This window comes from Condylostylus longicornis, unplaced genomic scaffold, assembly GCF_029603195.1.
Source record: "Condylostylus longicornis isolate FDR11 unplaced genomic scaffold, ASM2960319v2 ptg000028l, whole genome shotgun sequence".
NCBI classification, from domain to species: domain Eukaryota; kingdom Metazoa; phylum Arthropoda; class Insecta; order Diptera; family Dolichopodidae; genus Condylostylus; species Condylostylus longicornis.
The window spans coordinates 3,526,809-3,554,015 of record NW_026577997.1 but is presented as its reverse complement, the minus strand read 5'-3'; the positions used below and the strand labels follow the sequence as shown (position 1 = coordinate 3,554,015).

General features: G+C 21.8%; 4 protein-coding genes across 5 annotated transcripts in view; 2 read left to right on the top strand and 2 right to left on the bottom strand.

Annotated features, from left to right (window-relative positions):
• Positions 1-15,065, bottom strand: part of LOC129607662 (1-phosphatidylinositol 4,5-bisphosphate phosphodiesterase) — a 119,443-nt gene extending 104,378 nt beyond the window's left edge. The window contains exon 1 of one of the 2 annotated variants that reach the window (XM_055518803.1): positions 14,349-15,065. The gene's annotated coding sequence lies outside the window, so the exon portion shown is untranslated. The remainder of the gene's footprint in view (positions 1-14,348) is intronic. The other variant, XM_055518802.1, reaches the window with a different exon arrangement.
• A 4,289-nt stretch (positions 15,066-19,354) lies between these two features.
• LOC129607721 (probable 28S ribosomal protein S26, mitochondrial) lies at positions 19,355-20,111 on the top strand. Its single transcript, XM_055518885.1, has one exon. It carries the CDS (start codon positions 19,423-19,425, stop codon positions 20,035-20,037), a length of 615 nt encoding a protein of 204 aa, XP_055374860.1. The 5' UTR covers positions 19,355-19,422; the 3' UTR covers positions 20,038-20,111.
• LOC129607722 (39S ribosomal protein L33, mitochondrial) lies at positions 20,071-20,586 on the bottom strand. The gene is made up of 3 exons (XM_055518886.1): positions 20,443-20,586; positions 20,282-20,385; positions 20,071-20,221 (listed from the first exon to the last, which is right to left on the bottom strand). Exons 1-3 carry the CDS (start codon positions 20,481-20,483, stop codon positions 20,172-20,174), a joined length of 195 nt encoding a protein of 64 aa, XP_055374861.1. The 5' UTR covers positions 20,484-20,586; the 3' UTR covers positions 20,071-20,171.
• Positions 20,587-21,203: 617 nt separating this feature from the next.
• On the top strand, positions 21,204-27,111 carry LOC129607643 (1-acyl-sn-glycerol-3-phosphate acyltransferase beta). The gene is made up of 3 exons (XM_055518776.1): positions 21,204-21,695; positions 24,364-24,497; positions 24,614-27,111. The coding sequence occupies exons 1-3, from the start codon at positions 21,514-21,516 to the stop codon at positions 25,264-25,266; spliced, it is 969 nt and encodes a 322-aa protein (XP_055374751.1). The 5' UTR covers positions 21,204-21,513; the 3' UTR covers positions 25,267-27,111.
• Positions 27,112-27,207: the final 96 nt, after the last annotated feature.

Here is a 27,207-nt window from a genome sequence, read left to right as displayed (position 1 = left end):
ATATTAAAATTTTCAATATCATACATATATTAAATAGATTTCGATTTTATAAAATATCTTATAATTATATGAAATTTAATTTAATTGTTTTTTAATTGAGATTTAACCTTATATTGGTTATTAAAGAAAAAAAAATTTTTAAATTAAATTTTCAATTTTCAGGGAGATTGAACATAAATTTGAGAATTGTATAAAACTTTTGTTTTTCTTAAATTTAATTTGAAAATTATATGTGTATATGAAAATTAATTATATTACTTTTAATAATTATAACATAATTTATTATGAATAACGTATACATTCATACACATATACTATATATACAATTACTTTTAGGTCATACATTTTTATACCCTGCACTTCGTGAAGGGTATATTAACTTTGGTATGGAGTTTGTAACTACTTGAAGGAGTCATCTGGGGTATGGACATATATATATATTCTTGCTCAGCGTAAAATTCTGCGTTGATTTAGACATGTCCGTCCGTCCGTCCGTCCGTCCGTCCGTCCGTCCGTCCGTCCGATCGCACGATAACTCAAAAACGAATAATGCAATCGACACCAAACTTTCACAAGTTGCTTCTTTTGTGCCAAGGACGAACCCTATTGTTATTGGACCAATTCGGACAACGGGTTCGGGTAGCTGCCATACAACTCAAAGAGTTTATTTTAATTATTTCAAAAACTAATAAAGGTACAAATATAAAATTTTGTATACATGTGTCCAATTATATTCTACATATGCTCTAAAAATTTTAATGAGATAGCTGCACCGGTTCGGGTGGCTGCCATACAACTCCAAAAGCAAATTTTTTATATTCGGCAAAATAATAAAGTCAGATTCATGAAACTTGGCAGTCGTGTGTCCAATTATAGGTCAAATATATTTCTGAAGTTTTGATGGAATTGCTTGACAGGTTCAGGTACCTGCCATACAACTCCAGAAGCTAATTTTAAATATTCGGCAAAATAATAAAGTCAGATTCATGAAACTTGGCAGTCGTGTGTCCAATTATAGGTCAAATATATTTCTGAAGTTTTGATGGAATTGCTTGACAGGTTCGAGTAGCTCCCATAAAAGTCTAAAAGCTTATTTTAAATATTTGGAAGAATAATAAAGTCAGATTAATGAAACTTGGCAGTTGTGTGTCCAATTATAGGTCAAAGATATTTCTGAAGTTTTGGTGGAATTGTTTGACAGGTTCGAGTGGCTCCCATACAAGTCCAAAAGCTTATTTTAAATATTTGGAAAAGTAATAAAGACAGATTCATGAAACTTGGCAGTTGTGTGTCCAATTATAGGTCAAAAATATTTCTGAAGTTTTGGTGGAATTGCTTGACAGGTTCGAGTGGCTCCCATACAAATCCAAAAGCTTATTTTAAATATTTGGAAAAGTAATAAAGACAGATTCATGAAACTTGGCAGTTGTGTGTCCAATTATAGGTCAAAGATATTTCTGAAGTTTTGGAGGAATTGCTTGACAGGTTCGAGTGGCTCCCATACAAGTCCAAAAGCTTATTTTAAATATTTGGAAAAGTAATAAAGTTAGATTCATGAAACTTGGCAGTTGTGTGTCCAATTATAGATCAGATATATTAGCGAAGTTTTAGTGGAATTGCTTGGCAGGTTCGGGTACCTGCCGTACAACTCCAAAAGCTAATTTTAAATATTTGGAAAAATAATAAAGTCAGATTCACGAAACTTGGTAGTTGTGTGTTCAGTTATAGATCAGACATATCCGTGAAGTTTCTATAGAATAGTTTCACAGGTTTGAGTAATTGCTATACAACAATGAAAGGTGCAGGGTATAATTCAATCGGTTCATACCGACTGAAACGTTTTTACTTGTTAATACTTACATTGATTATATTGTTACCTGTTCAAAAAACCAGATGGTTACCATGAAATTTGTTATTCAAATTATTATAAAAAATTTTTTAATTAAATATTTTTTTTTTGTTATTATTTTTATGTTGTGTCCTTTTCATTCCTTTAACATAAAATTCGTGTTTATAGAGACAAAACAACAAAAAAAATAATTTTTTTTCTTTATGCTTCCGAATTAATTTTAAGGTAAAAAAGACTTAAGAATTTATAATTAATATCCTTCAAATTCAACAGCAGACTACAAAACCAAATCATCCTTTTTGTTTTAATTTTTAATTTAATGATAACATGTGGATATTTGCATATTCGCATACCATTTAATTGTATTTAAAACAAAGTTATTTTTTTTTTTAAATTTAAATATTCAAAAATTATTATTAATATTAATAAGATGAACAAAAGAATAACAATGAACGGCTTGTTAGTTAGGGATGGTTACCAATTAAAATAATAGTGATTCGAAAAGTATTTAACAAAGAAAAAAGAATTGAATAAAAATTAAGATAATTATAAAATAATAAAATATTTAAAAGGAAAAAGCCTAAAGATCAGATGTTGTTAAATATGTTTTACGTTTACTCACCAATTTCAAAAATTTCAAATGAATTTTCGATTATTGTTGAACTGAATAACGAAATATGGCAAGCAATTATTGTAAAAAATTATATATTTAAACGTTTTTTAGGAAATATTATATTTTATGCTGCAGAATTGAATTATACAAAACAGTGAAAAAATTTAATAAGAATTGAAAAGGACTAGGACTATGAATATTTGATGAAAGGGGCTGAAATGCGTGTACAATTTTTGTAACGCTATTTATAATTAACTCATATTTTTTAACCCAACTTAGTATTCAAAAAGGTTTCAATTTCAGTTAAAATAAAACTTTTTTTAAAAAAAAAACTCAATTTTTATATTTTGCATAAAAAAAAACCCTTGACATTTTACAGAACAAATAAAAAAAAAAGAAAAATGTTTTTCTATCAATTCTTTTTAATAAATAACAAAATTTTCAATTTTTTATGATTCAAAAGGAAAGAAAATTCATTAAAATATTTTTCTTTTTTACGCTCTTTTAATTTTTCGAACTTTTAATAAATGTTTTTTTTTCTCTTCTAGGTTTAAAATAATTGAAAAAGAAGCAAGTGTGATGAGATTGAGGAGTATGCGACTTCATTTTGAATTTTAAAATTTCATTTACTCGATTAAGTAGTGTTGGAATTTTGTGATATTGAAAAACCGATTCAGGAATTCGATTTGAATGAAAAACTCTTCATAGTTCAATTCTTTAATTAACAGAACAGAAATATGTATAAAATTTCAAGAAAATAATTTAGCGGTCGCCTTACATACAAATATAATAACAAATTTAACATTAGACTTTAGTTTTCACTAAAGATTCAGTGACTGGGATACAGAATCAAAGTAAAAGCTGAAAGATCAGACATATATTCTCAATACAGAATATCAATACATTTAGAAAGATATTCTCATTACAAAATATCTATACAGATCTCAAAACCAAAAGCAAAAAAGTGTTCATATACGCAAACGAGCTAACACAAAGAAGTATACAATGTCTTTCAAAAATTTGACATAGGAAAATTGGTTCGAAAATAGTGCTACTTTAATAAGGAGGTTATTTGGCTAATAGAAATCGATTTAATGGTTGTACAATAAAACTAAGTGACATCGCATTATGTACATGCATTGATTTTATATAATATAAGTACTAAAGATCATATAATACAATAATTTATAAATGTGTACATATCCGTGTATATATATGGATATGAAAATAATTCAAGATTATCTATGTATCTAGTTTTATATTGGGAATCGTCATATGAAATTGCTCGCTGCTACAAGAAAAAAACAATTATTATTAAAAAAAATCTGTTCAAAGAGCTATATTAAAAAATTAATTGTTATATTACTCATAAATCAATTGCTACAATTACATCGTCAGCAAATTATAAATTAATTGCTTTTTGATCAAAAGTTTTTCTTAAGAACGCAATTTTTTTCAAGATTATATTCCGATTTTGTTAGATATACTCTAATAAAGTCAAAATATAATAACAATTTTTTGTTAAATTTGTAACATCCTGTATACAATTGATAATATTATAATACTCCGTACTTTTATAGGTACAAATTATGGAGAATTTTTTATATAATTATGTAATGTGTAATAATTATTTATTAAATATTTTTAATTTTGTTTCACAATAATATTTTATAATAATGATGATATGAAAAATATTTAAAAATAATAACAAATAATAATAGCAATAACGTTAATAATTAAGTCTTGGTAAATCAAGGTCTTCACATTATTAGTTGCTATAAAATGGCTGTAGTTTTTAAAAATTATAATTTTTATAATGAATAATTTATCTTATTCTTATGGTGCTTTTTTTTATTATAGAATCATAAGGTTGCAAAATTATGCCAATATACAATTTACGCGTTATATCAGACTAATGCAAGGCTGGGACTGTCAAAAATGTAAGTTTTTTTCATGCTAACCTAAAATTTAATATATGTATATGTACATGTTCTCTCGCTAATGCTCTAAAATGGTCTTTTAGGTTTTTAGGTTCACCGGAAACGAAAATTATAAACAATTCAAGAATGGTGTTTATAACACGCGCCGTTGTCTGCTTGGATTGCAACTGTTAAAACATACAAAAATAAATTACACAAGACTTCAACATGGTGACTTCCGTTAAATTAATTTTAAGTTTAAATAGTTTTAAGTATTAGTTTTAGTATACCTACATAGTTTTAAATAAGATTTTTAATATAAATGTTAATTTTTATTTTGTACGATTATTTTTATGATGTTAGGTTATATTAGTAAACCTTCATTCGCTTTAGCTGTAATAACGCAACTCACGTCATCCAATTTTAGATTAGTCCGTATTGTTCTCGGTCTAATATTAAATGAAAATCAAATACTTACTTAGTGTACAAGGCAGGGTTCTATTAAAATTTAAAAATCAAATACACTTGTATATACGTATATACTTTAAATAGGTAAAATTCTCTTTTAACGGAAATAAATAACATATATGTGTTGTAATGGTTGGAAAATTTAATATTATAATACATATACGTTTACATACGTACATATTAAAGCAATTTCCTTTAAAATGTTAGAAAATCCTTAACTTAATTACTTCTATACCTTAAATTGATATTAGATCTTTTTTAATATCAAATTATTTGGATATGCTCAATAAATTAATTCTAGAGAACTGTAAATCATTGCTATTCTAAATTGCTCTTTAAATTAATAAGAAAGTCAATTTTAAAATCTACTCCATTAAATATTTTTCAAAAGAATATAAAAACTTGACAAAAATTTCAAGTACTTACTTATAAGAAAAATTCAACAAACCACAAAGGATAATCAAAAAAAATTAAATTTTCACTAAAAATCTCTTAAGTTATAAAAAAACATTTTCAATTTAATTTAAAGAAAATAGCTAAATCTATTATATAAGAATCGAAAAATGTAATAATGAAATTGTTATCTTTTTGTAAATATTTTCTATATTATAGAATTATTATGGAAAAACTAAAATAAAATGATAAAAGTTTTCCAAATTCTCAGTCACATCTTGAAAATTTTTTTTGCTTTTAGTTTATTTAAATTTTTTCAAACATATTTCCATATTTCAAAACTATTTTTATATTTTATTATGTAAAATAATTCTATATACATTTATTTCTATATTCATATATTTAATATATGAAACTACACTACATCTATCGTCATAAATTCAAGACTTACACAAGCATACGTTTAGGGATAATATACTTTTTAAATATACGCATATTTTGTATAAAATAAATATACGTAATAATATTTTATATTTTTTATTGTTGCAAATGAAAATATTATACAATATTGTGTAGCTAGTTACATAATATTCAAATTGTGAATGACAGATCCTGAGTAGGAAAATTTAATTTAGTCATTTTCAATAATAAAAAAAAATAAAAAAACGGGATAGCAAATAATTTTTTTTATTATTACGTTAAAATAATATCACCGTATACAAGAAGCTTTTATAAAAGAATACATACATTTAATTTTTTTTAAACAATAAAAATTTTCTTAAACTCAATGATAAAAGAAATATAATTTTTAAATAAATTTCGATCTACGCGTGTAATCCAGTAATCTACAACATGAAATGTTGAAAAATTTTTGATATTTTAAGACTGTATTATTTAGGTAGGTGATGTTTAATACAAGATAAGATATACTTAATCATTTATATTTAGATTTTATAATCTCTTGAAATAATTCTTGCTTTTCTTTTAGAGAATATTAACACTTGCTAGTAACATAAGCTAGTTTGCAAATAGATCGTTCTATTGGAACGAAATCTTGTTTAAATATAGTAAAAATTAAACCATAAATTTAAATCTGTATTGAGAAATTGGGGTTTATTATTCAATTAAAAACGTACAGCGAAGTATCAAAATTTCGGAGTGTTATATATTTACAAAGTTAAGTATACATTCAAAGTGAACAAGGCAAATTACGATTACTTTTATGCACTCGATCTCTAAATATTTTAATTATATTTTTAGATTTAATTAAATTTAGTTCTCTTAGTTCACTATTAGGTGAAGCTTACATTAAAAAATGAGTAGAAAATTTAAAAATATTGGAAAGTATTTTAAATTCTTGCATTTAAAATGTATATTATTGCATTTAAAACATAAGTACCAATGAAAATATAAATTTAGTATAGAAACTTGCAAAATTTCTGTTGCACCAAGACTCAACGTACTAACAATATTAATAGATATTAATAAATATAAATATTATTTAGTTACGAATAAATTTTCATTGCGGTGATTATTTTTTTAATTGAATTTTAATTGAATTGAAATTAAATCTGTTATCCTAAAATGTAAAATATAGTTTCTATGTTAGACTCAAAACAAATTCTATAATATGTAATTATAAAAACAGTTTTAACAAAAAATAAGCAGTTTTAACAAAATTCTGATCAATAAATATTCTTTTGCATACACAAAAGTTGTTATACAAAATACTCTACATTATTATTTGCTATATTAATATTTTATACATTATATCGAATGCAAATAAAAAAAAAAAAGAAAAATTATAAATCGAAAAATTCGTCATTAAAATTGCACATAATAGGTAATTCATGCAATACGTGCACATTAAAATATAAAAATTTTTAAACTTCAATTTAATTTTGAATAAATAAAATTGTATTTATGTAAGTACTTATATATATTCATACGTATATATGTACCAATATAACTGGGATTTTCGCTGAAGGCAAAATGTTATAAAAATTTAATGACATAATAATAATATAATAACAGTTTTGACGTTGCTACTATACAATATTTATATGTATATATATATATAAAAGCAAGCGTTTCGTATAATATTGGTAAATATTTCATCTGAAATTTAACATTGATTTATTATATAAGTATGTATATGAAAATTTTCATTTAAAAATATAAATTTTTTATTTAAAATTTAATGTATGTACATGCACACTTTGTGTATAAAATAATTAATATACATAAATAAAAATAACAAATATATATAATGCCTACTCTATATGTAATTATATAGTGTATACTTATAACAAGTATTTGGATAGTCATATTTAATTTTAATCAAAGTATATTATTTTGTTATAACATTGGTCCATAAAATTATAACTTAAAAATTTGTAATTTATTCAAAATTTCTAATTGCTCTATTTAGCAAAATTTATAATTATTGTCATTCAGTTGATAATTTCAATCTATAAATCCATTTTTTAAGTAGAGTTAATTGTAAAGAATCTGACAGAACAAAAATTTTGTACTACTTATAAGTATTATTTATGATTGTGAGCTAATTTATTGTGAGTTGGAATATTTTACAATTAAAAGGCAGTCTATATATGTAAATATATAATTTTAAAATAGTATGTTAGGAGTCTTTAAAAACTGTGTATTAACTTCTAAAATTCAAAATTTCAATGATGAAGGTCTAATTACACTAGAAATCGTACCTCATCTGTTATTGAAACCATTAAATGTAGTTGCAATTTAAAAATAGAAATCTTGATAATTGAGTTTTTTGTTTTATAACATTTTTCAATATTCGAATGTTTTATACCTACAATACTACACCCTGTTTATTCAATAAAGGAAATAAGAGAAAATATAATAAGTATGTAGAATCGAATGTGGAGAAGTTAAAAGTGTTTTATGTTAGAGACGTCATCAGAAATCATATTACAAAAAAAAAAAGACAAAAAAAGAAATTCAGAGGAAAAAAAGAGAGTAAAAACCATAAAAAAAAGATTTTTCATCTCACCTTTTATTCTCTGAATTTTTTTTTTATTATCAATTTCATTTTGTACTTACATATATGTACATTTTCATATTTTTTATGTGTTTTCTTAATATAATGATGATGACAACTCGCGATGATATTGATGATAATAATAATGATGATGTGAATAAAATAATGATTATTATTATTATTATTTTTTTTTTTTTTTGTATTCATATATAACTACGTATGAATAAATATCCTTGAATTTTTAACAAAATTGACTTTTTTTATATGTATTTTGCAAAATCTTTTACGAATTTATTAATGGTTTGCATATTTTTATACACAGGTTGATTTAATAAAGAATGCAAAATTATATATGATTGTTTAGGGCAAACCTCAATGGTTTCCGAGATAAAGGGAATTTAACGAATTTTAAAGAAATTTTTATTTGTCCAAGCGTTTTTGCTTATTAATTCCCTTCCGAAAAAGATATAAGCTTTAAATGATCCATTTCTGAAAGGGCTAGTAAAGGACTTGAAAGCATTTCATTCAAACTGTTTATTTAATGTATCCATAGGACCGAAATATATCCATAGGACCGAATTTTACATATAGGACCAAATCATATCCACAGGACCGAATTATATCTATAGGACTGATTTATAGCTATAGGATTGAATAATGTCCATAGGACCGAAATATTTGCATAAAACCGATGGATATAATTCGGCCCCATGAATGTATATCGGTTATATGCATGTATATCGGTCCTATAAATTAATTAGGTTCCCAGGCATATATTTCAGTCCTATGGAATTAAGATTAATAATTAAATAATAACAATTATTTAATGGTTAATTAAGATTTATCTTTTTCAATAAATAATATTCAATTTAGAAAATTTCTCTTTTAGTTGACAGAAATCAGTAATTTATATTTGGGTTTTTTGCCTTAGATTTAAGCAAAATTTAATTATTGATTATTTTTAAAATTTTTATTTAAAATTAGAATCAAAACCTGAAAGAAGAACAAATTTCGAATTTTGTTTTTAAACAAAACTATTTGCGCGTATTATTTTCAATATTTTATTTTTTAATTAATTATTTCATCTACTTATTTATTAACAACACATATTATATGTTTTTTTTTATTTATTCCTACTGACGTAACATTAAACATCACAATTCCATGTTATCAGCTTTTTAGACCCTTTTTATTCCATTTCTTTTTTATTATTTTCATTTTCTTATCTACACAAATATAGTTATAAATATACTTTTCCTGGTGTAGCTTCTGTTTTCTCTTTTTATTTTTTATTTATTTTTTATTATCCTGTTTATTTTGTATACGACAATATAATATGTATTGTGTATGTAATGAAATTTCCAGTCCATTTTATTGAACAGCACGACAATCAAAATAATAAAAAATAATAAATAGAAGATGAAGAGACGAAAAAAGAAATTGTATAAGAAGATGAAGAAGATAAAGATGGAAACGGAAAAATAAGAAAAGAAGAAGGATAATAAACAAAAACAAAATTCGTAAAACTTCGTATATATACTTATTTATATTTTGAAGTTCCAGATTTTTGCCCAGATATTTTTAGATTTTTGTTTGTTTTTATATTGTTTTCCATTTATTTTTTACTATATTTTTTGTTTTTAGTAATTTGTTTTATTTTTTTTTCTGTTTTAGGCATTTAGATAACTTGTTTTTGCTTTGTTTTTGTTTATATTTATTCCTTAAGACGTATCAAAAAGTCAGAGAGATTTTATCTTTTATACTGTTAAAAATTGAAAAAAAAAGAACACGCTTTTAGTTTTGTAAGTAATTCAAAAGGTTTTTTTGTAATATTATTTTCTACTTCTATTTGAATAATAATAGAAAACAAATTGTAACTATTCACATATACACACATAGAAATAATAATCTACATTAACATTATAAACACATCTATTTATATAATTGAAATTTTGTATAACACATATATGTATATATACTTATGTTATATTTTATTTTTGTAGAATGCTCAACAGACAACAATACTAAGTAGTTTTACCCTTAGCAAAGAATTATAACAAAAAAAAAAAAAAACCAGAAAAAATGTATGAAATATATTTTTATTTTTGTTTTTGCAAGGATATTTACGACTGTTACCAATACAAGGACAATATCTGCACGAAAATATACATATACAAATATATAAAAATATTTTATTGTAAAATACATTTATGAAAATGTTAATATTGAGTAAATGTTACTATGAACTGTAGCATAAATTTAGGCGCGAAAAAAAAACTGTTTTATGTAGCGATTATTTACGTAATCAATTCTTAGAATTATTTTTTTAAAATATTTAATTTATATTACATATTTTTAAGTATCCACTTATATAGTATAATATAAAAATAAATCAGTATATTCTTAAATTAAATCTTGTATACTACAACTTCATATAAGCTTTTTTATTTAATTAAGAGAGGCAAAATGCAAATTTTTGGCTTTAATATTATGTAGAGCAATAAGAAAATATTAAAAGGAAATTAAATTTCAAAATTTAAATAGCTAATTGTATTTTATATATATCCGTATAACAGTTAAATTGTCTTTTAAATTTTATGTCTATTATATAAGATTTTATATCATATATGTACAAATATACCTATATGTGTATATATACAAATTTATTTAAAAAACAAAAAATAATTCTAAACATGCCCCAGGAATATTACCAAAATTAGCAAAGCTTATACTAATATATTTTATAAATTTGTTTTATCAAATAGCAATTTTATAATTGCTTAAAATAGCTCACGTTTGTATAACTAAACTAATATTACATCACAATAATAATTTGATTATATTTTTTTTAAAAACTTTAAATTATATACACTTTTTTATCACTATTTTTACATTATGTAAGTTCGTATAAGTATATATAATATAAAAATGTCCTTTTTATTGTTATACATGTTATTAAAAAATACTGTACTTATTTAGATAACAATTATCACGTGTAAAAAATTAATATAAATTTCTGTATAAGTATAATATACCTATATATACATAAATTTATTTATTCTTTAAATACTAAAGTGTACGAATACTAACACATATGTAAATATTAAAGAATTTTTGCACAGAAACTATTCACTTATTAAATACAGTTATTTATCATAATACAAAAAGTATATTTCATAAAAATTTAGAGAAATTCAAATTTTCAATTTATTTTATACAATTAATAAGAAATATTTAAAATATATATACATTTTACATTGCAAAGATATTGTTCGATTATTTAAATAAAAAAAAAATAAAATAAATTATGATAAAGACAAAAGGAGCTCGTAATATCTTTTATATATAGTTTTACAAATTATAGAGTGCCAAACCTAAAATATATATAAATATATAAAAAATTTTGACATTTAAATTTTATATTTGTATATTAAGTATATTGTGAACATAAAATATAACAATAAAAATAATTTCTCTAAATAAAAAATCAGTTCTATATTTAATATTTTCTCTTCTTTTTTGTCCATAATCAAAAAGGAAAAGAATATATTTAATAAAAACAACATTACTTAGGACAGGATACAAAAAAATAACAATAATTTACACTTTTACATTTGCAATATAAGAGTATTTTAATGTATAAGTATATTATGCATATACATATATATTTAAATATTTACAGAAATTTATATTTTATACACGTATATAATTACATGTAAATTTATTATAAATAGTATAATTTTTTTTCTTAATATGTAAATACAATGATATTAAATATAAAATACTCTCATTATTATTGTGATTTCATTTTTTGTATTTTTTTTTTTTCAAATGATTTCCTATACTATGTACTTATAGTACTTATATATATAAGAATGCATTCATAAATATACTTACATATATGCAAGTATATATATGTATAAATGTTAAACATGATTTACAAATTTCAAATTCAAAACATGTATTATATAAGTATAGTATGAGTATGTACCTATTAAATTGTAAAATAAAAATACAAAATGAAAAAAATCTTGAAAACAAAAAAAAAATTTCATTGAGAAGAAAATTCAAAATCTCTTTGAACCCTACATTCATATAAATAAAAGTTTAAGAAAATAAGCATCATTCATTTGTTATATAAAAAAAAATAAAACATAAAATTTAATTTTAAATTAATTTGAAATAGAACTTGATAGTTACAATTTTATATCAATAAATCACGGCCATATATGCATAATAAAATATAACAGTTTAAATACGACATAAAGACATTATTTTCTAAATTCGTTTCAAATTATGCTCATATGCAATATTTTATATTATTATTGCAATAAAATGGCATAGATTTGAATACAAATAGCATAATATTCATAAATATAATATAACACTCAATAAGATTTCTTATCATACTGTTATACAAAATTAAAGTCAATATTTAATTAGATCTTATGACAATAAACCTTCATAAAATTTATAATTTTTTTTTCAGAGAAATTTAAACGATATAGACTCATTGATTTGAAATTTTACAATTATATTTTTAATATATACATATATGTACCTACACGCAGAAAAGCATAAATTTTTTGTAAAGAAAATTTGCTACACGATTGTAAATTTAAAAATTTCTAAATTATTAATTTTAAGTTAAGATTTCTTAATATATGTACATAATTTTAAATATACTTTGCTGTAAATTTTTCTTACTTCTTAAAAACAAGATTTTCTATAAGTTTTCTCCTATATTTAATTAAATTGTGAAGTAATTACTTACTTTCTTTAAGAAATTAAAAATTTTTAACTCTAATACTATTACAATAAGCAAAAAGCTAATAAATTTTCATTCACAAAAATTGTTGCTACTAAATTACAAAGTCCAATAAGATCTTATTGAATAAATATAACAAGTTTTATCGGAAAAAGTCAAATTACAACCCTACTTTTAATTTCCGATTTTTAACCCCTACTTTTAGATTTCAGATTGGAACATTATCAAATTAAAATTAGACACGGTTTTCTTTATTGAAACTTCTATAATAAATAAAATTTACTTTGTTTTTGCATAGAAAATTCAATCTCTTTATTGATATTATCTTATTAAAAGCTTGAAAGAACGATATAGAACTTAGAAATATGCAATAACCACAAAATTTGATATCACATATTGTGAATCTGTTCATATATTTCGATATAAATGTACTATTTATAGAAAACATGATTTATCTCGAATTTTCGACATAAAACTGTTATACATTACTCTAGTTAATATATTAAATTAGAATTTAAAAGTAGGTATAAATATTTGGGAGAACCTATTTATAAAATAATTATGCTTAAATTTATTTTTTTAATTAAGTACCTACCTAAAAATTTCGTAATTAATAAAATACGTAGATATTTATGTTTATTATTAACTTAATGTACATAAGCATAATGTATGTAAACATTTTTAAATAATAATTATAATGTTAACATAATATGTATGTTATTTAATGTATTCATATAATATGTATATTTATGTATGTGCACGAAAATAATTTTTAATAACAAGTACCTATATAAGAGCCTATTTCTAGTTTCTACAGATAGATATCGTGCAGATATTTATATATAAGTATATATATAGGAGTAAATCTGGTATTTATGTAATTATAATTGCGTATGATTTTATAGATAAAAGACGATATAATATTAATTCATTAAAAAATAATTTATGATGACGAAAAACATTCTTTTGGTTTATTATACATAGTATGTATACCTAATAAGTTGTAGGTATTGGGAGAAATTCTTTTATTAGACTCTTGTATTTTTTTGTTTATTACTATAATATAATTAAATTCTTTACATTATAAGTATACACTTTTATATATATATATATATACATATGTATATCCATATAGCTCCTATTTGCATATATATATATATATATGTAGATACAAAATATTATGTTTTAATAAAAATATTGCTATGCAAGTAAAATTATAAATAAATTTTTTTATGTTCTTTTAATATTATATAAAAGAAACAAATTAAATTATAACAATAATAATAAATTTAAATAAAAATATAAATTTCTTTTGTTACCTAATAAACCAAATCAAAAAAATGAATGATTTTTTCTTTCTCTATAGTTTAATTTTATCCTATAAAAGAATTCGGATTTTTCGCCTTCTTCTTAAAAATTTTTGCTGGTGTTGGCCTTTTTATTAAATTTCTTATTTTTTTTTTTTTAGTATTTTACACTAATTTATATTGGAAATAACAATAAACATTTATGTATATATGTATGTATAACAGAATTATTTTTGTATAAAATTTTAACACTTGTTTTAATTTTTACTTTAAAATGCTTACAAAAATTTTTTTTGGCTTTTTCTTTAAATTCTTTTTTTTCTACTCACGTTTACTCACTTTTGCTCTATTTGCTTTACTTTTATAAAATTTTCTTTCTTTTATCTTATAATTTCATTTTAATTTTAATAATTAAACACACGAATAATTATTAATTATTGTTAATGGAAAAAAATTATGAGGTTAAATCGAAAAACAAAATGAAAATCACTAAAAAAATTATTTTAAATACCCGCCGACCCGAAACTAAACCAGAAAGAAAGAAACAAAAAAAAAAAATTCCTCCGTTAGAAAATCAAAGTAGGTAAGGTGTCCAAAAAAAAAATAAATATTTTTTTTTTATTATTTTATGAAAAAGAAAAAAAAAATAAACTTTTTAGTAACTTTATTTAAATTTTGCTTAAGAAAATTTTTTAGCTGCCGATGCGTACAAATGACGATGACAAACTGAGTATATTTCTCATCTTGAAAATGTTATTACACTTTTCTCAATTATAAAAAAAAATTTCCTTTCATTATTTTTTTTTCTTACAAACATGCATACATATAAAATTATATTGATATTATTATACTTTATAATATACGTACATAAATAAGAAATATGTATTGTATAAAATTGTTTACCTAAGATCGGAGTAAAACTTACTACATTTGAACATTGTGAATTGATTGTAATTAAATTTCTATATTCTCAGTCCATGTATATAGTATATAGTATCCATGTATATTATTTGATAACGACATAAGTGATTAAATTTATTTTTAAACTATATATTTTTAAACTGTACTATGATTGTACATTTTTAATAATATACATATTGTAACTCTAGTAAGTAGTGATGTAATTTGTTATTTGTACATTGAAATTAAAACTGTTGTTATACGTAAAGAATTGCTTGATATTTTTAATATGCATTTATATTTTTTACGATACCATAGTTACGTACATAAAATTAATTGTGAATATTACAAAAATTGAGAATAAAATTGCATATTATGTACACAGAATTAGTTTGTCGAATAAATTACATACTCTGTTTTATCGAGTATCCATCACTTTGCAAAATTCTGATTTTAAGGTAAGAACTTAGAAATTTTAAAAACTTTGTATTTGCATGAAGCTACATCAAAGGTCTAACTGTAAAAACTGAATTTCTAATAATCACGGTATTTTCTATAATTTCATATAAAACGGCAACATTTTTATATAATATAGTATATACATAAATATACCGTAAATCCACTTAGAATTTGGTTCATATAAGTGTAATATATGCAATAAATATGTATGTATGTATGTAAGTTTTGCGTTTGCGTTCTCAAAAATATAATAACAATATAAGTACATGACAAAAAAAAATATACAAAGATTACCTATAACTTTTCTCTCGGTGTTTTTAATATTACTTTTTTATGGTTTCATTACGTTATACTGTTATAACCATTGATATAATTTAAAAGAATTTTTTATATAATAAATTTAAACAGAATAAATACACCTGGATAATGTTTTTTACCTTTGAATTATAAAATTATAAAGATATATTTACGGCATAAAAACATATACACATACGTACAAACAAATGTGCTCTAATGTATAATCCGCTCTACCAATTTCTGTTATTCTGTATTAAATTTATATTACAATTTCTTTTTATATGTATGAATTCATGTTATACTCTCTCTGAAATACAAAAAAAAAAAAATCAAAACCGAGTAAGATAGAAAAAACAAAAAGGAAAAAAAAAAACGTAGAAAAGCACATGGCTTTTGCAATGTTTTAATTTTTTTTTATTCTTTCGTATAGCATAAAACAAAATTACCTATTTAAAAAAATAAAGAGAAAGTGAGATAGAGAATCAAAAATAAGAGAAAAATATAATACAATTTTTTTTTTCTTGAGAATCCAAATACCATACAAACTTATGTTTATGTCAATACCTGGGACATGAGTGCTGAGAGCATAAAAATAATGAGCAGAAAATAAAAAAAAAATCATATACCTACTTTATAACAACCACCTTTGCATAAAATTTCCTATAATGGCACTGTTAATGTTTTTATATACTATTATTAAAAATTATCAATGAAGGTATCCTAGGTTAAATATTTCCATTTACAATAAAATCTACAAATACATATGTTTATACGGTTACCTAAATACATACGTATAACATTTATATAGATATCCATATATTTTATCAATTGACAGTATAACAATTTATACAAGCATAATAATTTGAGATACTTATGTATAAAGATTATAAGAGTAAAAAATAAAGGTAACAAATGTTTAGTATCATTGAATAATATACATGAAACAAACATTTGTACTTATGTACATATTGTGTACGAAACAATATTATTCCTATGTAGTATACGTATGTATGTATATAGCACAAAAAATAAAATTTACAATTAAACATTGCATATTGTACGTATACTACAATATACTAGAAATGATTATAAATTAATAAAGTATTATTTTATGAATTAGTATAATATAAAACTGTATATAAAGAAATAAAGGATACTATTATGTATGTATGATGTTATATCAAAAATAATATTTTATTCACAAATATTAAATTTTTAATTAATTTAAATTAATATAATGTAAATAATGTAATACTATAATTTTTTAATTTTATTGATATTAATTTGTTATACAAAATAAAATCTATGATTTTAGCTATAATATAATTATAATATACCGTTAATTGAATTATATAAATCCAATTTGGTATAATATATAGATATTAATAACAAAGTTAATAGCGAACATATTCTATAATAAAGCTAATAGCGAAAATATTTCTATAAAAAAAAATAAGAAATAATTTTGAAAGTGTTAGATCTTTAGATACTTGTTAGAAGATTTAAGAACGATAGACAGTTCGAAAGGCTTCGTCAAAATATTAGGGCTTATTCTGAGTATCGAATAACTAAGATCAACTATAGGTAACTTAGTGATATCATTTAGTTTTGTGATATTTATGGTAAAAATTTCAAAAACTTTATTATAGACACAAATCATTTTTACGAATTGGATTGTGTTTATAATGATAATATCGAATTTTTTACGATAACTATAACTATTGTGATTCGATACTTAGAATAAGCCTCATTATTTCTTTAGAAATTTACTGGCAAATAATTGGGTAAACATTATAATTTAAAAATATTTAATAGTTTTAGTAAAGTAATTTGGCTAATTTGATTAAAATCAATTTTTAAATAAATGTACCCACACATATACTTAAAAACAAATCTCCAACGATGGGTACACAAATTTTAAATTCCGTATTTTCCAAATACATACATATGTACATAGATGTTTTTCATCTTTTGAAAAACGTGCGCATTTAATTAAAATCGTTTATATGGTTTCTAATTTCTTAGTTCTCTAACTTTATTTTAGGTACGGTTTTGTACACGGTCTTCTTTCCTTTTATAATGTACATAGGTAGGTCTGGGTATACAATGTGGGTTTGTATATTAATTTACCATTATTTTGTGATTTAATGAGGTAAACGTTATACGTTATATTTTTTGTATTTTATTTGCATGTTCTTAAAAATAAAATGTATATATACATACACTCATATGTACATACCTACATATATACCTATATTGTAAAAAAAAATTTTAGATTTAAAATTTAGAGCCTTCAAGAAGCAATAAAAATTTTTAATTGGATTTAAATAATCAATATTACAGATGTATATATGTAAGTATATATATATAATATGTACATGTATATTTTAAGTTTTTGCGCTTCATTTTTGTTTACTCATAATATGACTCACGTTGTAAAGACGCGAAAAATAACAAACATTTTGTATTATTTACAATAAAAATTATATAAATCCTCTGTCAAAGAAATTCATACAAAAACCCAATGAAAATAAAAAAATATGAACACACTTATTTACATACCCGCATTTAAAATAAAAAAGCTGATTTAAGTAGTTCAAGTTCAGCTGAATATACAAAACAATATTCTGTAAGAATATATCAATTAAATACAAACGTATGTATGTTTGTGGCTTTCCTGCAATTCTTTCTGTAAACAAATTAATAAAGTTAAGTATAATATGTGACTTGAACATGATTTTAAACCTTTTTCAAGGAATATTTGCACTTTACCGAAAACAAGTATGGCCGCTATATATGTAAATAATACCAGAAATAAATTTATTATATTTTAAAGCGAATCATTTATAAACACGAATCATTTCTATGAATTGTTTTGCATTTACAATAATATCGAACTTTTTATGATCATTTTCAGTACCACTTAATGATTCGACACTTAAAATAAACCCCAATAAATACTTTTAAAATTTTATTGCATAAATAAATACCTTAATAATTTTTAAATATTCAACTCTGAATACAATAAATTTCTTTTTAGACAATGATAAATTTTTCGCAGAACTGTATAAAAATTTAAAATTTTTCATTAGACACTCTTTAGGTACATAAAAAAAAACTATGAAAAAGAAACATTAATATACAATCATATCGTAAATCAATTACGATATTATTATCCAATTTGCTCAATATGTTTTATCGTTTTCGACGTAATATGCAATTTTACCGATTTGTATTATTAAGTTGTGTACTATTTGGCAGTACTTTTAAACGAAGGGCATAAGGTAGCAATAGCACAGGAGTGACAAAGATAAGCATAGAATATTTTCAATTTCAAACACATGATTTTTTGACATTTCTAAAGAAACATTTTGTTTTTATTTGTTTACTTTATTTAAATACAATTTAAGTATTAAAAATATTAAGCAAAATGCTTCGGTATTTAATTATCAATAAAACTATCCAAAATTTGGAAAATAATCTATTGGGTGTACAATTTCTTCGTTGGAGAAGAAAACCTAGATGGCTTCCAGTAGCTAAAAGTAAAGAATTTAGAATTCCGGAACGTCCAAAACAATCAGAAGAAGAAAAATTGGAATTAATGAGGTTGCATAACCAATATAGAACTCAAATGCGTTCAGTTCGTTCATATTTGATTAAAGAATGGGAAGCAAATAAACAAAAAACTACTTCAGATCATGTTTATATTACACCAGAAGAAGCCGAAAAAGAATTTCAAATGAGAATGCAATTAAATAATGAATGGAATAAAACAATATCTATTGAACGAGAGGAAAAGCTTCGTATTGAATTGAAAGCAAAAGAGGAACTTATTAAAAATAAATTGGAAAATGCAGAATATTACATAGAAAGGAAACGGGAGCAAGCCCGGGAAGAAGTTTTAGAGCAAATTGAACTAGCAAAAACTTTTATTACAAGAGAAAATTTAGAGGCTAAAATTGAAGAAATCCTAGCTAATCCAGTCAATCATAATTTCTGTGTTGATTTAGAAAAGAATATTCATAGAGAAATGGACAAAAATTAAATTGTATTTAATTATTGTAATAAAAATGCAAAATAACTTTTTTAAATCAATAAAATATTTATAATTCTAACATATTTTATTACTATAATATTCAATGAATTTTTTGATTTGTCAATTAATTGCAATTGTAGTTTTTAAAAGCTTTTTATCTTCTTTCTTTCTCTATATATTGACATTTTTTGTACTGCGAATAAGAATATAATTTCATTAAATTCCATTTGTTTTAATAAAATAATTTACTTACTATATGGATCAAATTTTAAAAATTCTAATTTATCTGCTAGACGATCTCTTCGTGCATTAAATTGATGGCCACTTACAATACTTTCCATAAGAACCATTACTCTTCTGCAAACATATTTTGTTAATATTACATTTAATTTTTGTTCTGTATAAATAACTTACTTGCTCTTAACCTTTTTTAATAATATATTAGTTAGAAACATGTTTATCTATTAAAAAATTAGGCTATAAAATGTGATATAATTTTAATACCATCAAAAAATTTATTATTTGCTTCTTCCGAAAAAGAATAACAAATTAAAAATTACAAAGTATAATTTTTGACAATACGGTATAATGTGATTTGATGTCAATATAATTTTTTGCCTATTCACAATAGAAAAATTTATCGCACGTTTATTCGCAAGATTACTGAATTAATGTATATAAGTTAAGCTTAGGTTACGAAGACTTTATTTTTCAGTATCTAGAACTAAAATTTTATTGTTAAAAATCACTTCAAAATAAAGTATCAGAAATTAATTCATAATTTTAAACAAAACATAGTATAGGACGATATTTTGAAAAATTATTGATTTCACAAATGTTTATTGGAAATGGCATTTTTATATCAGAATTTGAATTAATATGGTTTTCTGTGTACTCTACATTTTACTTTGGCTTTAAAATGATTACTCCTTATAATAAATATATACATATTTTACTAATTTTTCTTAAAAATAATTTTTCCAATTTTTAATATTTTTGTGTACATACCTAATTGGACTGAACCGCCGATATAATATATTATTGGTATTTTTAACTCAAAAATAGTTGCTACCTTAAATGGTACAAATGTCAAATTGTTGCAGCGGAATATCTCTTGGCTTTTATAAATATAAAAACATAAACAAAAAAAAAATATTTTTCTCTTTGTTTTCAGTAGGACAGAGTTGGATTATGTTATAAGAAGAAGTAGAAGAGCAAACAAATTATAAAATAAAAAAAAAAGAAAATAAAAAGCAAAAAGAAAAAATAAATAAGGAAAAGTGAAAACAAACAATTCGCAAAAAAAAAAAAAAACAATTTTTAGTTTAAGTATTTTTTTTTTGTATAATTTAATTAGAATAAAGTAAAACAAAATTGTTTTACCAATTATATTTTGTTTAAATATTTATATTAAAAAATCCACCAACAACTTTTCTTCTTAATATACTTACATAAAATAAAAAGTGAAAAATTTTTTTTTTTAATATGACTTCATACTTTGAAATAGGCATATTAGTATCGATATTAATGTTACCGATATTTTATGAAAAAAGTCATGCATTTAGATATTATTTTAAATTTTTAATATATTATTTAGTTGTTTCGGTAAATGCAATTATTTTAATACCAGCATTTTTATGTCGGCCCTGTGATGTACGAAATTTATTGTAAGTACCTATAATTTAAACAAAAAGAAAGTTTTTTTTTTTACTCTATGAATTATCTATGAAAAAAAGTGTACTAAATCGATAAAATTACAAAATGTTTGATTTTAACAAAGTTTTCAAAAAGATTTTAAATTATTACAGCTTTAGTGACTATTATTAAATGTGCAAATTATTGTGAATAAAATCTAATGTTTAAAATAAAAACTATTAGAATTAGAATTTAAAATTTAGTAAAAAGATACCTAACTGCATAGATGTGAAAGACTGATATAATTACAAAAGGGGGGTAGATAACCCACCTACTAATTTACACTATTACACGCATTAGTAAATTAAAATAATTCAATAAAAATGTTCCACTATTCAAATAAGAGAAATTACTTGTACACGCAACAGTTATACTCAATTAAAAATCACATCAAATTATTAAGATAAAAAATAAAAGATTTATATTGCTAGGTAGGCAATAAGCGTAAACAAAAATTCTGTTACCGATGCGTTTTAAATTAAAACATTAGATTGTACACATATACCTCACATATATTTGTATATAAAATGTTGGTACCTACCTACATACATAAGATATAGGTACATAAAAACTCACCTATGATATTAATAAAAATTATACACACCGGATGATAACAGCAATAACAGTGTAACTTATTGCTATAGTGCTTTGTTTTACATTTTTTTTTTTATAGAAATTTTGTCAATTTAGTTTAATGATTCATCTCATTTTGTTGGTATTGATGAAGATACTAGATGAGCATATCATAGACAAATACATATTTTGTTAATCTCATATTAAATCATTTATTTCAAATTTATTTATTTTACAAGTCTAAACAGTTTGCGAAATCAATTTTTTTTCATTTGATAAAAATTGATTTGTTATTTTTGTGATTTTCAGACATTTTAATTAAAAAAATTTCAATATCTAAACTAACTAACTATGTAATTTTATTTGATAAGTTCAAGGTTATCTAAAAAGGAAGAAAACAGAAAAAATAAATAAAATATCTTAAAAATAATAAATTGATCTATACATAAGAGTACTGTGTACATAATTGGTGCCCCACATATCTACCTACCTACACCTATCTATCTTTTGTATTAATATTGGAAACTATTTTTAGAATCAATTTTTAAAATTAGCAATCAAAAACAAAAATTATTTCTCTAAAATTCTCGATTCCAACTAATTTCCTCAATACGCTCATTGTTGCTCTGATAAAAAAATATTTTAGTTTTATGACGCCTCAAATGATATTATACATTTTTTTTTCTCAGAAGATTAAAAATATTTAAAAGAAGAAATTTTGTGATGACAAAACAAGAAATAAAAATTTTATTAAATACTTTTATCATTGCGATTAATTAGTTATTGATTAATATTAAAATTATAATACCATAATTATTGATTTTAAATAAAGCACATAATACTTAATCCTTGATAAGAGTTAATAAATTTTTAAATTTTTATTGTAAATTCAATTTAAAATAATCTTGAATTGGCAAAACTTTTGATAGCATATTTATTGAATTTTTAATATTGATTTGCTTTATTTTTTAAAATTTCATGCTCATGTCAATAAATTTATTACACAGAATATTTTTATTGCACAAAAGATTAAAGGCCAAGGGGGTTTGTCCATAAAAATTTTCAATAAAAAGATTTTGGAATCTTTGGAAAAGCTATAATTTGTAGTAAACTAACGTGTGCTAGTGCAGTACAATTTAATAGGAAAATTTCAATTTGATTATTATATTAATGTAAATACATATTATATATTTTATGTATGTATTTCCTAAAAACTCCCACAAATTTTTACTATCTCTTTGTGAGGGGAGGCAACAAGCAAACAAATAAAGCGTACTTATTTGAATTGATAGTATACAAAGCGTGTATGAAAATATTTACAATAGTTTTTAAATAATTATTAGCACGTTTTCAAAATAATATAATTACGTGAATAAATTTTAAAATTAAAATTTAAAAATCTCATCAAGCTTAAAATCGAACTATCTTAAAATTTTTCGAATATTTATACTTAATTTTAAATATTATAGGTAACTTAAATGGCTCCTATTATTTTTCAATTAATATTTTTAATTATATTTTATTATTGACCATATTTTTATTGTAAATGAGGGCACTTAAGTATTTATTAGTTATAGCACAGTAAAAGTCATTAATTTATTGTTCTTTTTTTAAAATCTTATTATTAAAAAACGTGATAAGAATTAAAAAAAATCAAAATAGGCTTACTTCATAATATATAAAAATAAATATCTACATTTTATGCTCATTGGAATTTATGGGCGAAATGAAGGTTAATATTAAGCTTTTAAAGCAAGTTCTTAAAATGTATAGTATACGTAATTTAAAGTTTATCCTAAATGAGATTTTAGTAAAATTCTTGTCAAATACTAATGAAATAAAAATGCGATTGATAATATTTAATAGTAAATTTTATATTCGCATTAAATTGAAAAAATTTTCAATATTGCCAAATAATTTATAATTTAAACATGTAATTTATTTATGAATTACTTACTTTAATTATATAATGGAAACTTAATGTTGTCTCAATAGAATTAAATCATTAAAAATTATTTATTTTCAATAAAACTATCTTAAAATTAAATTCTTTGATTAAAAATTTAGATGGGCGAGTGCATTTTGTCATCATATTTCAACATTTCTTGGTTTTAAATGGGAAATAAGAGGAAAAGAGCATCTCGAAAAAGATCGAGCATGTATTATTGTAGCGAATCATCAAAGTTCTTTAGATGTTTTAGGTAATATTTTTATAAATCACATAATTTTAAATAATTCTGTAGCTTACATAATACTTTTATAATTATATAAAAAATTTCCAACATTTTCTTAATTTAATTCTATTATTTATTTTTAGGTATGTTTCATATATGGCCTATAATGCAAAAATGTACAGTAGTTGCTAAAAAAGAATTATTATATGCTCAACCATTCGGTTTGGCTGCATGGCTCTGTGGTTTAATATTTATTGATCGTGTACGATCTGAAAAAGCTAGAGATACATTGAATTCAGCAAATCATAAAATTAAATCTAAAAATATTAAATTATGGGTATTTCCGGAAGGTACAAGACATAATACTGGTAAAATTCATGAATTTAAAAAAGGTGCATTTCATATGGCAGTTGATGCTCAAATACCAATATTACCCGTTGTATACAGTTCTTATGCATCATTTTTGGATAGTAAAAGAAAAATATTAAATCCTGGTAATATTATTATATCAACATTACCAGCTGTACCAACAGATGGCCTAACAAAAGATGATATACCAAAATTAATGGAGGAAATACATCAACAGATGTCTGAAGAATTTAAAAATGTATCAAGAGAAATTCTTGATCGTTATTTAGCTAATTCCAAAGATATATCAAATACAAAAATACAATTAATAACAAAAGATGATAAAGTTGATGATAGTGTAATAAGAAAAAGTAATGACGAACTATTTCAAGATATTAGAAGTCGTAAACAACAAAGAACATTTAAAGATGCTATTGTATCACAATAAACAAAGGAGAAAAATTATATAAAAGAATTAAATTTTAATTTTACAAAATTATTTAATCGATTAATTAAGATTATTTTTTTTTTTAATGTATAAACATTTCTTCTTTTTTTTTAATTTACGATTATTACTAATTTTATTATAATGATAAATGTAAGAAAGAAGAATATATGTAAAATTTCATATAATAATATGTTAAAAATTTTTCGTTTAATAATTTTAATTTTAATTTCCCTTTTGCTTTTTCTTGTATTTTTGAAAATTTGTTAAATTAGAATCGAAAGGCTGTATTTATTTGAAAATTTCGCTAAAAAAGTTATATACAAATTTCAATTGATTTAAGTGAAAGTAACAAGGGAATAAATATTTTTACAAAAACCAAAAAGAAAGAAAGTATTAAAATAAGTAAGGACATAATTAAAAACCAAATTACTAAATTTATATTCAAAATTTAAGTTATATACATTGATATACAAAATTACTATTAACCATTTAAATTAATACATATTTTTAATTTTTGGAAACTATAAAAATAATTAAAATTGTATATTAATTATCGAAATTAAGTAAAAGAAATTTTGCAAAGCTTTATATTTATTTTTTATTATATTCATTAACGACTGACAAATATATTTTGCGTAAGAAAAAATTTAGTATTTACGTTTTTTCTTTTTAATTAAATTAAGTAAATCATCTTTTAATGTTTAAATCATATTTTAATAAATATTTTAAATCACTATTTTGATTTCAAAGATTTTCATGTATATACCTATTTTCATATTATATGTTATATTGTTTGATTAAATGTCAAAATATTCATTTCGCGAATTTATTTAATTTTAATTAATCAAAATTGCATTTATTTAATAATATATCTATAACAAATTTTATTTGTTTTAATTTCTATAATCTTCCCATAATTTGTAATATCGCAATTGAAATAAAACTAAAACAAATCAATAATTTAGTTAGAAAAGAAAATAGCCAAAAAAAAAATAAAATAATTATTTAAAAATAAAGTTAAAGTTGTAAAATCGTTAATACAAAAAAAAATTATTTCATTCAATATTACATATTTAAATGCTAAGAATGCATTTTTTATTTTGAAGAACTTTTATAATTTTAACAAAACATCACTTTGCATTGCTTCTACTATGCATAATTTGGTCATACCATCATAATTTTTTCTTTTTAAATATAATTTTTAATTTTATCATTTTTTATTTTTGCTTTTTTATTAGTTTAGACTGAATTTATTGTACCAAAAATTGTTTTTATCAAACTATTATTCTTAATTATATTAAATTGAATCTTAAAGAGATTAGCTTTGTAAAAGAAAAATTTCCAAATTTTTTTTTATCATTACTCTTATTTTAAATTTGATATTATACTGATAAAAGAATGATGAAGATAAAGATTATCTAAAAGTTTTTTTTTTAGAAAAGTATTTATTTATATTTAAGTACATAATTGTAGATATTTTTTTTAATATTGTGTATACAAAATTCGTGTATAAAATTTAAAAAATTTATATTAATAAATTAGATAAAATAATTGTTCTAATTGATAAAATCAATTAGTTGAAATTTAAAATTTTATATTTATAATTTATATTTCTATTATGTTTGTAATAATTCCTTTTTTTTCTTTTATTTATGTAATATATTTTAATAATTTTATCATTATTGTGAATATAAAAATGTCGATTAGAGAAAATTATTCTGTATTGTATTTATAATATACGTTTACGTCTGTAATGTATGTATAAAAAAATTTTTAATATTAATATCCTTTTAGATTGAAAATTACGAGTATAATACATAATGTAAGTGGAATTATTAATAAATTAAATGACAAAATGGAATGAATACTTTTTTTATATTTTGTAATTTATCAATTAGCTAAAATCTTTGCATTCGTTATATATTATGGTCTGGATGCAGC